At 43.2% G+C, this 17256-nt stretch overlaps 1 protein-coding gene across 2 annotated transcripts in view; it reads right to left on the reverse strand.

Moving 5' to 3' along the window:
* Positions 1-2527: 2527 nt before the first annotated feature.
* LOC128660611 (transmembrane protein 245) overlaps positions 2528-17256 on the reverse strand; it is a 252964-nt gene continuing 238235 nt past the window's right edge. For both annotated transcript variants that reach the window (XM_053714539.1, XM_053714538.1), the window contains one exon: positions 2528-2993. In XM_053714539.1, coding sequence (XP_053570514.1) covers positions 2907-2993 — 87 coding nt within the window. In that variant the 3' untranslated portion in view covers positions 2528-2906. The remainder of the gene's footprint in view (positions 2994-17256) is intronic.

Genomic DNA, 17256 nt, shown 5'->3' on the forward strand with positions numbered 1-17256 from the left:
GACAAACCCTCATCTTCTGTCCCCTATGTCTCCAAGCAGTCTGCTAATGGAGTTTCTGTCACCGGATGGGGGCCTAACATATAAAAGACATCCGGACTCCTTAATAACCAGAATAATACAGAATGTGAAGTCTCTCTGCTGCGTGACATAACGCAAGAGAGGAGACCACCATCGCTCTCCGTTGGATCAATAAGGCTAAGGAGAAAAGGCACGCAAACAAGACGTGCAGTTATTTCCACCCATCGTGGGCATATTCCCCCGGGCAGCTCAACATTGTACAGCAAGAACCGTCTGCAAAATAACACCCTTATGGCGGTTAAAGTGCTAAACCTCCCAGTCGGCTAGATTATGTAAACAAAGCCGTCGGGAGTAGGAATTGCCCCAAAACATGTACCACTTAAGGCCAGCAAAATAAACCGTTAACAGGGTTAACCTCCCAGATGGCTGCTGATCATAATAAAGCAGTAGGGAGTTAATATTATAAACCAAACATATAGGAGCCACCTCTCCACGTCCCCAGTGCCTGCAGTAGCTGCCCTATGACCTATAACTACTAGAGATAATGTCATCTTGTGTCCAAGAATGTAGTAAAGTGCCAATTTTCCTGTGAACATATCCCCAGAAAATAAATCTTAGCACTTACCTTAAAATCTGCCCGGCAGCAAGGCAGCTCACGCGGCCAATGGGCCGCAAGCAGGGGGTGTCAATCAACCCGATCGGGTTGAATTGTTGCAATCTCTGTCCGCCTGCTCAGAGCAGGCGGACAGAGTTATGGAGCAGCAGTCTTTGTGACCGCTGCTCCATAACTTGTGTTTCTGGCAAGTCTGAAGACTCGCCAGAAACATGGGCCCTCAAGCTCCGTTCGGAAACTTGATAGATGGGCCCCCTATGTGTTTTCTTTTATATATCTTTTTTTAGATTACACGGATATCTTCACAGATGAAGTTCTAAGTTGGATTTAATGCACTTTTACTTATTTTTGGGACACTTTTTTTCTCCTTTTCTATATACATTTTTTGCTTGTATGGACTTTATCAGGAACATTCTTTTTGTCATGAGACATCTCTCTTGTGACTTATTTGGATACCTAAGTGGAACAACATTTGAACTTTTTTATCTTTGAGACTTTAATGGATTATTCATTAGGATCCTTTTGATTGTCCTAAGCTTGTACTGTTTTTGTTTTTATATCATTTATGTTACTGTATAATAAATAATATATAATTTGTATGTATACTTAGGTTAAACATCAGGTTTTAAATTTTATTTACACTTTGGCCCGATCTTGTGGCTCTCTTCTGTTGTATTACTAATAAATGAATAACACAAACAGGTGTATTTTAAAATCTTTATTGAAGACATTGGGTAATAATTTACAGTGCAGGTTGGAAAAAGTAAGTTAACCATAGAATTTAGTAACATGTAGACCCTTCTTTAGCAGCAACAACCCTCCACAAAAGTTTCCTGCAGTGTCACGCCGGTACCCAGAGGCTTTCCCCTCTAAGCCACTGGAGGGTTCTGGCTCAGGACTTAATCTAGAAATCTGTGCTGTCTTACTCTCTGGCTTCACCTATCCTCACATTGATCCACTATCTCTCTGTTCGTGCCTCTGTTATACTTTGATCCTGTGGACTTTTCTGATGGTATTGGACCCGGACTGCTCTTCAGACTCTGCCTTTGGATTTTCCCTTTTGTCACGTTGCCTGGCTTTTTAAAACTCTGGTATTTTGACCTCCTGCTTGGACTTTACTCTGCCTATTTTACCTGTCGATTCTGTACTGGTTTTGTCTGGAAGTTATGGTCCTGTCTGACCTTGCTGCTGTGCATCTCTACCTAGCCCGAGTGTGGGCCTACAGTTTACTCAGGTGCAGGGCATCTTCTCAGCCAGCTTGGGCATTTCTCCAACCCAATCAGAGTTCTATAACTTTTGTATGCAAATCCTTTGTCCTGTAAGGTGCCTGACTGTATCTTGCCACTGCTAAGGTTATTACATGTATCCTGCCACAGTCAATGAAATTGCCTGTAAACTGCCACAGTCAAGGATATCTGGCTACGTCCAGCCTCTGCTGAATCCTTCATGCCTCTTGGAGTGATCTTTGCAGGATGCCCACTCCTAGGGAGAGTAGCAACAGTCCAGAATTTTCTCCAATTGTAGACAATATGTCTTACCGTGGATAGATAAAAATTGAGGTCAATAGCAAAGCTTTTGTAAACTTTTCAATCTTCATACATTTGTATAATGCACCTTTGAAACTTGTTGGGATCAAGGCAGGGTTCACACTAAAACTTTTCATGAGAACAGATTTGTCAGTAATCAGGCTTTGTGTGCCTTTATTTAAAGGGCAGGGCACCTGTGCAAGCCACACTTCCAATCTCATTCCCTATTTGGAAACACCTGACTCCAAACACAGAGGTTCTTACTTTTTCCAGCCTGCACTGTGAATCATTACAATGTCTTAAATACAAATTTGAAAAGTACAACTGCTTGTGTCTTATTAGTTTAGCCAGATTGTTTGTGTCTGTTTGTGACTTAGATGACGATCACACCACACTGTATTAGTAATCAATGCAGAAATCCAGGTCATTCTAAAGGGTTTACAAACTTCCTTGCATCTGTAGCTCATAGGTTTGTGCAGACAGTAAGGTAAAGTCATTTGGAGCACATAATATTAAGAAGCTCTCTATTATGCTTAATGTGATCACACACTAGGGCTGTACTGCTTTACAGGTGCAGTCTTTTTGATTAATACATTTTAAGGTTAAGAGTAGATAGGTGGGTGGTCACTTATCACTACATGGCATGGATAACTGAAGTTCAATATTTTTCCACAGACAGCATAAATGTTAATCAAATGTCATGGTATACATAATTACCCTCCTTAGGCCATAGCTAGGATTTACAGTTCTTACTTTGCCCATTCCGGATGATTACTAAGTGTCTCATTAATCAGGTTACTTGTAACTTGAATGATATGTACACTTTCTTCATGAACCTATAAGAATAAAAAAAACATAAATTATGCTTACCAGATAATTTAATTTCCTTCTGTATAAGGAGAGTCCACGGCATCATTCCTTACTGTTGGGAAATACTGAACCTGGCCACCAGGAGGAGGCAAAGACACCCCAGCCAAAGGCTTAAATACCTCTCCCACTTCCCCTAGTCATTCTACTGAGAGAACAAGGAACAGTAGGAGAAATATAAGGGTATAAATGGTGACAGAAGATAAACATAATTTAGAGGGCCGCCCAGCGGAGAAAACGGCGAGGGCCGTGGACTCTCCTAATACAGAAGGAAATTAAATTATCTGGCAAGCATAATTTATGTTTTCCTTCTTAATATAAGGAGAGTCCACAGCATCATTCCTTACTGTTGGGAAAACTATACCCAAGCTCTAGAGGACACGGAATGACAACGGGAGGGACAAAAAGAGGCGAACCCTAATCTGAAGGAACCACAGCCTGTAAAACATCTCTCCCGAAAACTGCTTCAGTAAAACAAAAAAACATCATCAAAACTTGTAAAATTTAGAAAAAGTATGTAAGGAAGACCAGGTAGCTGCCTTACAAATCTGATCCATAGAGGCCTCATTCTTAAAGGCCCAAGAGGAAGCCACTGCTCTAGTAGAATGAGTTGCAATCCTCAGAGGAGGTTAATGTCCCGCTGTCTCATAAGCCAAGCGGATAACACTCCTTAACCAAAAAGATAAGGAAGTTGAAGAGACATTCTCACCCTTATGCTTCCTAGAATAGACAACAAACAAGGAAGAAGTTGGTCTAAAATTTTTAGTTGCCTGAAAATAGAACTTCAAGGCGCAAACCACATCCAAATTAAGAAGCAAACATTCCCTCGAAGAAAAAGGATTGGACACAAGGAAGGAACCACAATCTCTTGATTGATGTTGCAGTCTGACACAACCTTAGGAACAAAACCTAACCTAGTACGTAGGACAGCCTTATCAGAATGGAACACCAGATAAGGAGGCTCACATTGCAAGGCAGCAATCTCAGATACTCTATAAACAGATAGAGCACAGAAGCAATAGCCAGTAGAAAAATAACTTTCCAGGACAATAATTTAATGTCAACTTCATGCATGGACTCAAATGAAGCCAGTTGCAAAACCTTAAGAACAAGATTTAGACTCCAAGGAGGAGCAATAGATCTAAACACAGGTCTGATCCTAGTCAGAGCCTTAATAAAGGACTGTACATCTGGAAGCTCCGCGAGCCTCTTGTGCAGTAAAACAGACAGGGCCGAAATCTGTCCCCTCAGGGAACTGGCAGAAAGGCCCTTCTCCAGTCCATCCTGGAGAAACGATAGGATCCTGGCAACCTTAACTTTATGCCAGAAAAAACATAATTTATGCTTACCTGATAAATTTATTTCTCTTGTAGTGTATCCAGTCCACGGATCATCCATTACTTATGGGATATTCTCCTCCCCAACAGGACGTTGCAAGAGGATCACCCACAGCAGAGCTGCTATATAGCTCCTCCCCTCACTGTCATATCCAGTCATTCGACCGAAACAAACCGAGAAAGGAGAAACCATAGGGTGCAGTGGTGACTGAAATTTTATTAAAATTTAGACCTGCCTTAAAAGGACAGGGCGGGCCGTGGACTAGATACACTACAAGAGAAATACATTTATCAGGTAAGCATAAATTATGTTTTCTCTTAAGTGTATCCAGTCCACGGATCATCCATTACTTATGGGATACCAATACCAAAGCTAAAGTACACGGATGATGGGAGGGACAAGGCAGGAACTCAAACGGAAGGAACCACTGCCTGAAGAACCTTTCTCCCAAAAACAGCCTCCGAAGAAGCAAAAGTATCAAATTTGTAAAATTTTGAAAAGGTATGAAGTGAAGACCAAGTCGCAGCCTTGCAAATCTGTTCAACAGAGGCCTCATTTTTAAAGGCCCAGGTGGAAGCCACAGCTCTAGTAGAATGAGCTGTAATTCTTTCAGGGGGCTGCTGTCCAGCAGTCTCATACGCTAAACGGATTATACTCCGAAGCCAAAAAGACAGAGGTTGCCGAGGCCTTTTGACCTCTCCTCTGTCCAGAGTAAACTACAAACAGGTTAGATGTTTGACGAAAATCCTTAGTAGCCTGCAAGTAAAACTTCAATGCACGGACTACGTCTAGATTATGCAAAAGACGTTCCTTCTTTGATGAAGGATTAGGGCATAATGACGGAACAACAATCTCTTGATTGATATTCTTGTTAGAAACCACCTTAGGTAAAAACCCAGGTTTTGTACGCAGAACTACTTTATCTGAATGAAAAATCAGATAAGGAGAATCACAATGTAAGGCAGATAACTCCGAGACTCTTCGAGCCGAGGAAATAGCCATCAGAAAAACAAATTTCCATGATAGAAGTTTGATATCAATAGAATGAAGGGGTTCAAACGGAACTCCTTGAAGAACTTTAAGAACTAAGTTTAAGCTCCATGGGGGAGCAACAGGTTTAAAACACAGGCTTAATTCTAACTAAAGCCTGACAAAATGCCTGAACGTCTGCCAGACGCTTGTGTAAAAGAATAGACAGAGCAGAAATCTGTCCCTTTAAAGAACTATCTGATAATCCTTTATCCAAACCCTCTTGGAGGAAGGACAATATTCTAGGAATCCTAACCCTACTCCATGAGTAATTCTTGGATTCACACCAAAGAAGATATTTACGCCATATCTTGTGGTAAATTTTCCTGGTGACAGGCTTTCGCGCCTGTATCAAGGTATCAATTACTGACTCGGAGAAGCCACGCTTTGATAGGATCAAGCGTTCAATCTCCATGCAGTCAGTCTCAGAGAAAGTAGATTCGGATGATTGAAAGGACCTTGTATTAGAAGGTCTTGTCTCAGAGGCAGAGTCCATGGTGGAAAGGATGACATGTCCACTAGGTCTGCATACCAGGTCCTGCGTGGCCACGCAGGCGCTATCAATATCACCGAAGCTCTCTCCTGTCTGATTTTGGCAATCAGACGAGGGAGCAGAGGAAACGGTGGAAACACATAAGCCAGGTTGAAGAACCAAGGCGCTGCTAGAGCATCTATCAGTGCCGCTTTTGGGTCCCTGGACCTGGATCCGTAACAAGGAAGCTTGGCATTCTGGCGAGACGCCATGAGATCCAGTTCTGGTTTGCCCCAACGGAGAACCAATTGAGCAAACACCTCCGGATGGAGTTCCCACTCCCCCGGATGAAAAGTCTGACGACTTAGAAAATCCGCCTCCCAGTTCTCTACCCCTGGGATATGGATCGCTGACAGGTGGCAAGAGTGAGTCTCTGCCCAGCGAATTATCTTGGAGACTTCTGACATCGCTAGGGAACTTCTGGTCCCCCCTTGATGGTTGATGTAAGCCACAGTCGTGATGTTGTCCGACTGAAATCTGATGAACCTCAGTTTTGCTAACTGGGGCCAAGCCAGAAGAGCATTGAATATTGCTCTTAACTCCAGAATATGTATTGGAAGGAGTTTCTCCTCCTGAGTCCATGAGCCCTGAGCCTTCAGGGAGTTCCAGACTGCACCCCAACCTAGAAGGCTGGAGTCTGTTGTAACAATGGTCCAATCTGGCCTGCGAAAGGTCATACCTTTGGACAGATGGATCCGAGATAACCACCAGAGAAGAGATGCTCTGGTTTCCTGGTCCAGATTTAATAGAGGGGACAAATCTTTGTAATCCCCATTCCACTGGCTGAGCATGCATAATTGCAGCGGTCTGAGATGCAGGCGCGCAAATGGCACTATGTCCATCGCCGCCACCATTAAGCCGATTACTTCCATGCACTGAGCCACCGTGGGGCGCGGAATGGAGTGAAGAACACGGCAAGCATTTAGAAGTTTTGATAACCTGGACTCCGTCAGGTAAATTTTCATTTCTATAGAATCTATCAGAGTCCCTAGGAAGGAAACCCTTGTGAGAGGGGATAGAGAACTCTTATTCGTTCACTTTCCACCCATGCGACCTCAGAAATGCCAGGACTATCTCTGTATGAGACTTGGCAATTTGAAAGCTTGACGCCTGTATCAGGATGTCGTCTAGATAGGGAGCCACCGCTATGCCTCACGGCCTTAGAACCGCCAGGAGTGAGCCCAGAACCTTTGTAAAAATTATTGGGGCTGTAGCCAACCCGAATGGGAGAGCTACAAACTGGTAATGCCTGTCTAGAAAGGCAAACCTCAGGAACCAATGATGATTCTTATGAATCGGAATGTGAAGGTAAGCATTCTTTAAGTCCACTGTGGTCATGAACTGACCCTCTTGGATCATGGGTAGGATGGTTCGAATAGTTTCCATCTTGAATGATGGAACTCTGAGGAATTTGTTTAGGATCTTTAAATCCAAAATTGGTCTGAAGGTTCCCTCTTTTTTGGGAACCACAAACAGATTTGAATAAAATCCCTGTCCTTGCTCCGTCCGCGGAACTGGATGGATCACTCCCATTACAAGGTGGTCTTGCACGCAGCTTAGAAATGCCTCTATCTGGTTCGCAGATAATCTTGAAAGGTGAAATCTCCCTTGTGGGGGAGAAGCTTTGAAGTCCAGAAGATATCCCTGAGATATGATCTCCAACGCCCAGGGATCCTGAACATCTCTTGCCCACGCCTGGGCGAAGAGAGAGAGTCTGCCCCCTACTAGATCCGTTGTCGGATAGGGGGCAGCTCCTTCATGCTGTCTTGGAGGCAGCAGCAGGCTTTCTGGCCTGCTTGCCTTTGTTCCAGGCCTGGGTAGGTTTCCAGGTCTGCTTAGATTGAGCAAAAGTTCCCTCTTGTCTTGAGGTAGAGGGAGTTGATGTTGCACCTGCCTTGAAGTTTCGAAAGGCACGAAAATTAGACTGTTTGGCCTTTGATTTGGCCCTGTCCTGAGGAAGGGTATGACCCTTACCTCCAGTAATGTCAGCAATAATTTCCTTCAAACCAGGCCCGAATAAGGTCTGCCCCTTGAAAGGAATGTTGAGTAATTTAGACTTCGAAGTCACATCAGCTGACCAGGATTTAAGCCATAGCGCCCTGCGCGCCTGGATGGCGAATCCGGAATTTTTAGCCGTTAGTTTAGTCAAATGAACAACGGCATCAGAAATAAAAGAGTTAGCTAGCTTAAGTGTTCTAAGCTTGTCAATAATTTCAGTCAATGGAGCTGTATGGATGGCCTCTTCCAGGGCCTCAAACCAGAACGCCGCCGCAGCAGTGACAGGCGCAATGCATGCAAGGGGCTGTAAAATAAAACCTTGTTGAATAAACATTTTCTTAAGGTAACCCTCTAATTTTTTATCCATTGGATCTGAAAAAGCACAACTGTCCTCGACAGGGATAGTGGTACGCTTTGCTAAAGTAGAAACTGCTCCCTCCACCTTAGGGACTGTCTGCCATAAGTCCTGTGTAGTGGCATCTATTGGAAACATTTTTCTAAATATAGGAGGTGGGGAAAAGGGCACACCGGGTCTATCCCACTCCTTACTAATGATTTCTGTAAGCCTTTTAGGTATTGGAAAAACATCAGTGCTCGCCAGCACTGCATAGTATTTATCCAGCCTACACAATTTCTCTGGCACTGCAATTGTGTCACAGTCGTTCAGAGCAGCTAATACCTCCCCAAGCAATGTACGGAGGTTCTCAAGCTTAAATTTAAAATTAGAAATCTCTGAATCAGGTCTCCCCGATTCAGAGACGTCACCCACAGACTGAAGCTCTCTGTCCTCAGGTTCTGCATATTGTGACGCAGTATCAGACATGGCTCTTACAGCATCTACGCGCTCTGTATCTCGTCTAACCCCAGAGCTATCGCGCTTGCCTCTTATTTGAGGCAATCTGGCTAACACCTGTGACAGGGTATTATTGATGATTGCAGCCATGTCCTGCAAGGTAATCGCTATGGGCATCCCTGATGTACTTGGCGCCATATTAGCGTGCGTCCCTCGAGCGGGAGGCGAAGGGTCCGACACGTGGGGAGAGTTAGTCGGCATAACTTCCCCCTTGACAGACCCCTCTGGTGACAATTCTTTTATAGATAAAGACTGATTTTTACTGTTTAAGGTGAAATCAATACATTTAGTATACATTCTCCTATGGGGCTCCACCATGGCTTTTAAACATAATGAACAAGTAGTTTCCTCTGTGTCAGACATGTTTATACAGACTAGCAATGGGACTAGCAAGCTTGGAAAACACTTTAAACCAAGTTAACAAGCAATATAGAAAACGTTACTGTGCCTTTAAGAGAAACAAATTTAGCAAAATTTGAAATAACAGTGAAAAAAGGCAGTTACACAAACGAAATTTTTACAGTGTATGTAACAAGTTAGCAGAGCATTGCACCCACTTGCAAATGGATGATTAACCCCTTAATACCAAAAACGGAATAATAAATGACAAAAAACGTTTTTAAACACAGTCACAACAACTGCCACAGTCTACTGTGGTTGTTACCCTCCTCAAACACGACTTTTGAAGCCTTTAGAGCCCTTCAGAGATGTCCTGTATCAAGCAGAAGGAAGCTGAATGTCTCAGTCTGTAATTTTAGCTGCGCAGAAAAGCGCTAAAATAGGTCCCTCCCACTCATATTACAACAGTGGAAAACCTCAGGAAACTGTTTCTAGGCAAAATTCAAGCCAGCCATGTGGAGAAAAAACTAGGCCCCAATAAGTTTTGTCACCAAACATATATAAAAACGATTAACATGCCAGCAAACGTTTTATATTACACTTTTATAAGAGTATGTATCTCTGTTAATAAGCCTGATACCAGTCGCTATTAAATCCCTGCATTTAGGCTTAACTTACATTAATCCGGTATCAGCAGCATTTTTCTAGCAAGTTCCATCCCTAGAAATATGTTTACTGCACATACCTTATTGCAGGAAAACCTGCACGCCATTCCCTCTCTGAAGTTACCTCACTCCTCAGAATATGTGAGAACAGCCATGTATCTTAGTTACTTCTGCTAAGATCATAGAAATCACAGGCAGATTCTTCTTCTAATGCTGCCTTTGATAAAACAGTACACTCCGGTACCATTTAAAAATAACAAACTTTTGATTGAAGTTAAAAACTAACTATAATACACCACACTCCTCTTACTACATCCATCTTTGTTGAGAGTTGCAAGAGAATGACTGGATATGACAGTGAGGGGAGGAGCTATATAACAGCTCTGCTGTGGGTGATCCTCTTGCAACGTCCTGTTGGGGAGGAGAATATCCCATAAGTAATGGATGATCCGTGGACTGGATACACTTAACAAGAGAAATCCATGCTCTTCACATCAGAATAAGTTCTCCACACCTTATGATAGATGCAACGAGTAACCGGTTTACGAGCTTGAATAAGAGTATCAATAACCCTCTCAGAAAAAACTCTCTTGGCTAGGACTAAGCGTTCAATCTCCACGAAGTCAGCTTCAGAGTATCTAGATTTTGATGAACAAAAGGACCTTGTTCCAGCAGATCCCTGCAACAAGGTAACTTCCACGGAGGAGATGATGACATCCTCACCAGATCTGCGAACCACATCCTTTGCGGCCACGATGGAGAAATCAGTATCACTGATGCCTGCTCCTGCTTGATGCGGGCCACTACACGAGGAAGGAGTGGTAACGGTGGAAAAAGGTAAATTAGACTGAACCTCCAAGGCACTCCTAATGCATCTATTAACTCCGCCCGAGGTTTCCCAGACCTCGACCAATATCTGGATAGCTTGGTATTGAGACGGGATGCCATGAGATCTATCTCCGGAGTCCCCAAAATGTTGCATATCTCTGCAAACACTTCGGGATGGAGAGATCATTCCCCCAGATGAAAGAATTGTCTGCTGATAAAATCTGCTTCCTAGTTGTCCACACTCTGAATGTGGATCGCTGACAGCGAAAAGCTGTAGGCCTTCGCCCACTCCAGTATCCGAGATACTTCCCTCATTTCTAGGGAGCTTCTCGTCTTCCCCTGATGGTTGATGTAAGCCACCGAGGTTATATTGTCTGATTGGAATCTGATCAACTGGGACGAACACAGAAGGGGAAAAGCATTCAGAGCATTGAAGATTGCCCAAAGTTCTAGAATGTTGATCAGGAGGGAGCATTCCTTCTGAGTCCACAGGCCCTGTACCTTCTTGGCACCCCAAACAGCTCCCCAACCTGATAGACTTGCGTCCGTAGTAACAATCTTCCAGGATGGTCTTAACAAGGATGTCCCTTGTGACCGGTGATCTGGACAGAGCCACCAAGAGAGCGATTCTTTTGACCGGCTGTCCAGAGAAATCTGTTGAGACAGATCCAAATGATCGCCGTTCCACTGCCTCAGGATGCACAGTTGCAAAGGTCTGAGACGAAACCTGGCAAAGGGAACCAATCATCTCCATACACTAAGCTAAGCTACAGAGGGCCTTAAGGAGGTCCGAAAGGGCAATACATGCCAAAGCTAGCTTGCAACATCTCTGGTCTGTTAGAAATATCCTCAGGTATATGGAGTCTATTATAGTACCCAGGAATTCCACCCTGGTGCTTGGTATAAAGAACTGTTTTCTAGGTTTATCGTCCATCCATGAGATCGAAGAAGAGATAAGAGATTCCGAATGGTCTTCCGCTAGACAAAAAGATGGTGCTTGCACCAGAATATCGTCCAAGTAGGGAGCTACTGCTATACACCGGGTTCTGGCAACAGCTAGAAGAGCTCCTAGAACCTTCATAAAAATTCTTGGCTAGACCAAAAAGAAGTGCAATTAACTGAAAGTGCTGGCCCAGGAACACAAACCTTAGGAACTGGAAGTGACCCTTGTGGATTGGAACATGAAGGTAAGCATCCTTCAGATCTATAGTGGTCATAAACTGTACTTCCTGAACGAAGGGAAGGATGGACCTTATCGTCTCCATCTTGAACGATGGGATATTTAGACATTTAAGCACTATAGGTCCAGAATCGGGCGGAAAGTTCCCTGCTTCTTTGGGACCACGAAAAGGTTTGAATAGTATCCCAAACCTCTTTCTGCGATAGGCTCCGGGACAATGACTCCTAAGGAGAGATTCCGCAAGCATCCCACAAAGGCTTCCCTTTTTTTTTTGTCTGGAAGACAGGATTGAGGGGAGAAATCTGCCCTTGGGTGGATGAGACTTGAAACCTATCTTGTATCCCTGAGCTATGACCTCCAGGACACATGGATCCTGCACGTCCCCAAACCAAGCGTCTGAAAAGTGTGACAGCTTGCCCCCTACACAATCTAGAGCCGGATCGGGGGCCGCCACTCATGCCGATTTAGTCTCGGCAGGCTTATTGCTCTGCTTGGACTTATTCCAGGACTGAGCCGTCTTCCAAGTATTCAGAAAATGTTTTGCTCTGGCTTAGAAGGAACAAAAATAAGAAACTTGTCCCTTAGACTTGATCTTTTTATCATGCGGTAGGAAGGCACCCTTGCCCCCTTTAACCGTGGAGATAATAGAGTCCAGGCCTTAACCAAATAAAATCTTTCACTTAAAGGGAAGAGAAAGAAGTCTGGACATAGAAGTCATACCCACAGACCAGGACTTCAGCCAGAGCGCCGGACGGGCCTGAACCGAAAAGCCAGAGGCCTTCGCATTTAGGCGAATATTCTGCATGTTTGTATCACAGATAAAAGAATTAGCAATTCTCAAGGCCTTAATTCTTTCCTGGATAACGTCGAGGGGACCCTCCATCTCGATTAAATACGATAAGGAGTCGCACCAGTAGGTAGCTGCTGCGGAAAACAGCCACTGCCGGTTGAAACATCTTTCTTAGAAGAGTTTCCATCTTTTTATCCATCGGCTCTCTGAACGACGAGCTATCCTCAAGCGGGATAGTAGTCATTTGGCAAGCATGGAGATAGCGCCAACCACCTTAGGGACGGAACCCCACAACTCCAATTGAGAGTCAGGGACCGGGAATAATTTCTTAAAGGAAGACGAAGGGGAAAAGGAAGATCACATTCGTTCCTAATCTTCGTCATCTTTACAGGCACAGGAAAAGTTAAAAGGCACTACCCTGTCCTCGTAAACTGTCTAATTTAGGAATCAAAGGTTCATCAGGCAACTTGGCCTCTGGAACCTCTAATGTAGACAGGACTTCCTTTAGAAGAAAACGTAAGTGTTCAATCTTAAATCTAAAGGCTGATTCCTCCGCAGCAGGAGGCTTAGAGGCAGCAGACTCTGCCCCAGAAAGTTAATCCTCTGAAGCCTCAGAGTGCAACTCATCATCGGATAGCTGAGACAGAGCAGTGAAATCCAATAAAATACATGATGACCCCGGGGCAGGAGAGCAATGTTCAACCTTTTGCTTGTGCTTAGCAGAGCGAGGTAAAGCACTGAGGGCCGCAGACACTGCCGTTTGTAACTGAGCTGTAAAATCTGGCGGTAAAAGGCTCCCTCCAGATGGAGGATTAAGCGTGCTACAGGAAGCTGCGTGTGTAGAAGGAGATGAATGTAGGGTATGCACCTCACGGGACGGCAAGTCCTCAGAGGTACTAAAAGGGTTAACCTTCTTTGACGAACAACGTTGTCAAGGCATGTGGAACATAACTGAGAGACCAGCATACCAAAGCCTCCTCACAATATAAACAGGTATTACTCCTTGGAATAGAGGTAATACACTCTAATATATCAGAATCCTCCATAGTTTAAGCTAATAACAGCAGGACACAGAAAATAAACCCTTTATTTCTCAAAAACGGCACCTTTATACTCTCAATGGCTGGGGCATTCACCACCTCCTGGACCCAGACAATACAGAGAAATAACGTATTCTCCGACAGCCAGCTCAGTCAGGAAAGAGGAAATGAAAGTGAGACTACTCCCTGGTCACATGTTTTCTCAAGGCAGGACGGCCCCTGAAATGAGAAAAAGCTCGCGCAGCACTCAAACTGAAAGTAAAAACCTGTGCGTTCCAGCCACATAGCCTATGAGCACACATAAAGCAGCATATAATCAAAGCACCACATTTGATTAATCCCCACTGTTCAATAATCCCCCTCAGGAGACATTAACCCATGATTCTACTAAGATAAAATGAGCCACACTGTGACCCTGTCTTCTAGCGTTTTCAAAATATGAAAAAATTGAAACGATCTTACAAGAATCCATGCTGTGGAACAGAAACACAGGCTCTCGAGTGTGACAGTCTTGTAGCATCGCTCCTGACATGGACTTAAGTAAGAAAACAACCAGGCAGTGAAACTCTTCAACACTGATTGCTTAGGAGCTGTTAGCAGGCAGTCTGAATGGGTTCGCAGAAAGACTCCATCTCCCTGCATCTCAAGACTAACTTTCGTCAATGCTCTCACTAAGAGGCTAACAAGACTACTTAAAACTCCAGTCCCATATTGAAAGGCAGATACCCTTCTTAAGGAACTACTCTGAAATCTAACACTTCTCTGCTATCCTCCTGTGAAGAAAGGCAAAGAATGACTTGGGGGATAGGGGAAGTGGGAGAGGTATTTAAGCCTTTAGCTGGGGTGTCTGCCTCCTCCTGGTGGCCAGGTTCAGTATTTCCCAACAGAAAGGAATAATGCTGTGGACTCTCCTTATATTAAAAGGGACACTGAACCCAATTTTTTTCTTTCGTTATTCAGATAGAAAGTTGCTTAAAATTGCATGCTCTAATTTAATCCTATTATCAATTTTTCTTCGTTCTCTTGCTATCTTTATTTGAAAATGAAGGCATCTAAGCTTTTTTTTTGGTTCAGCCTCTGCACAGCACTTTATTGGTGGATGAATTTATCCACCAATCTGCAAGAACAACCCAGGTTGTTCACCAAAAATGGGCCAGCATCCAAACTTGCATTTCAAATAAAGATACAAAGAGAATGAAAAAAAATGTGATAATAGGAGTAAATTAGAAAGTTGCTTAAAATGTCATGCTCTATCTGAATCACAAAAGAAAAAATGTGGGTACAGTGGCTCTTTAAGAAGGAAAAACAAACAACAACAAAAAACATTTTGATATTACAGCACCAAAGACCAAGCTATGTTATTCTCTTTTGAAGACCTTTTATACATGTTTTGCAGGTTTTGCATTTAATAACTAGAAAGTAATTAGTTTAGCTTGGATATAATTTTTCCATAAAACAGACAAGTTATCCATATGTTTGACAGGCTCCAGTAAACTTTACATTGTAGTCATGCAGTAAAATTGTAAAGTGTTATACTGATTGGTAGATACCCCTGACAACATTACCTTCATGGTAGTGGTAGAGATAGAGATGACAGAGATGATAGAGATTAGAGATAGAGATGATAGAGATGATAGAGATTAGAGATAGAGATGATAGAGATGATAGAGATGAGAGATAGAGATGATAGAGATAGAGATGATAGAGATAGAGATGATAGAGATAGAGATAGAGATGATAGAGAGAGATGATAGAGATAGAGATGATAGAGATAGAGATGATAGAGATAGAGATGATAGAGATAGAGATGATAGAGATGATATATATATATATATATATATATATATATATATATATATATATATATATATATATATATATATATATATATATATATCTCATTAAGAAAAAACGAAATGTATGCTTACCTGATAAATGTATTTATTTCTTGACACGGTGAGTCCACGGATCATCTAATTACTATTGGGAATATCACTCCTGCCCAGGAGGCGGCAAAGAGCACCACAGCAAAGCTGTTAAATATCACCTCCCTTCCTTCCCACCCCAGTCATTCGACCGAAGTAAAAGCAAAGAAAGGAAGCAACAAGGTGCAGAGGTGCCTGAGGTTTATAACATAACAAAAAAACCTGTCTTAACAGGCGGGCCGTGGACTCACCGTGTCAAGAAAGAAAGAAATTTATCAGGTAAGCATAAATTTAGTTTTCTTTCTAATGACACGGTGAGTCCACAGATCATCTAATTAATATTGGGAATCAATACCCAACCTAGAGGACACAGATAAGGGAGGGACAAGACAGGGAACCTAAAAAGAAGGCACCATTGCATGAAGAATCTTTCTTTCTCCCAAAGGAAGCCTCTGCCGAGGCAAAAGTATCAAATTTATAGAATTTGGAAAAAGCATGTAGAGAGGACCAAGTTGCAGCCTTGCAAATCTGTTCCACAGAAGCTTCTTTTTTGAATGCCCAGAAAGAGGAAACAGCCCTCGTAGAATGAGCCGTAACTCTCTCAGGAGGCTGCTGTAAAGCAGTTTCATAGGCCAAGCGAATGATACTCTTCAGCCACAAGGAAAGAGAAGTAGTCGTAGCTTTTTGCCCCTTACGTTCCCCAAAGAAAACCACAAACAGAGCAGACGACTGGCGAAAATCCTTAGTCGCCTGTAAATAGAATTTCAAAGCACGCACCACGTCTAGTTTGTGCAGCAGACATTCCTTATGAGAAGAAGGGTTAGGACATAAAGGAACAACAATCTCCTGATTAATGTTCCGATCTGAAACCACTTTAGGGAGAAACCCTAACTTAGTACGCAAAACTACCTTATCCGAATGAAAAATAAGGTAAGGAGACTCATACTGTAATGCCGAGAGCTCTGAAACTCTACGAGCAGATGAAATAGCAACAAAATCTTCCAAGATAACAACTTAATATCTAAAGAATGCATAGGCTCAAACGGAGCCTGCTGAAGAACTTTAAGAACAAGGTTAAGACTCCAGGGAGGAGTAACCAGCTTAAACACAGGCCTGATCCTGACCAAGGCCAGACAGAACAATTGAACGTCTGGTACATCCACCAGACATTTATGTAACAAAATAGACAAGGCAAATATTTGACCTTTTAAGGAACTTACCTATAAACCCTTCTCCAAACCCTCTTGGAGAAAAGACAAAATTCTAGGAATCTGAACTCTACTCCAAGAGTAGCCTCTGGATTCACACCAATGCAGATATTTACGCCATATCTTATGGTAAATCTTTCTAGTCACAAGCTTACGAGCCTGAATCATGGTCTCAATGACCGACTCAGAAAAACCACACTTAGATAAAATTAAGCGTTTAATCTCCAAGCAGTCAGCTTCAGAGAAACTAGATTTGGATGATGGAAGGGCCCTTGAAGTAGAAGGTCCTTCCTCAATAGAAGTCTCCAAGGTGGAAGCAATGACATTCCCACTAGGTCTGCATACCAGATCCTGCGAGGCCACGCCGTTGCAATGAGGATCACCAACGCCCTCTCCTGTTTGACTCGACCAATTACCTGAGGAAGGAGAGCGAACGGGGGAAATCGGTATGCGAGACTGAAATTCCAAGGTACCGCCAGAGCGTCTATCAGTACAGCCTGAGGATCC

Source organism: Bombina bombina, chromosome 5 (assembly GCF_027579735.1).
Source record: "Bombina bombina isolate aBomBom1 chromosome 5, aBomBom1.pri, whole genome shotgun sequence".
NCBI classification, from domain to species: Eukaryota; Metazoa; Chordata; class Amphibia; order Anura; family Bombinatoridae; genus Bombina; species Bombina bombina.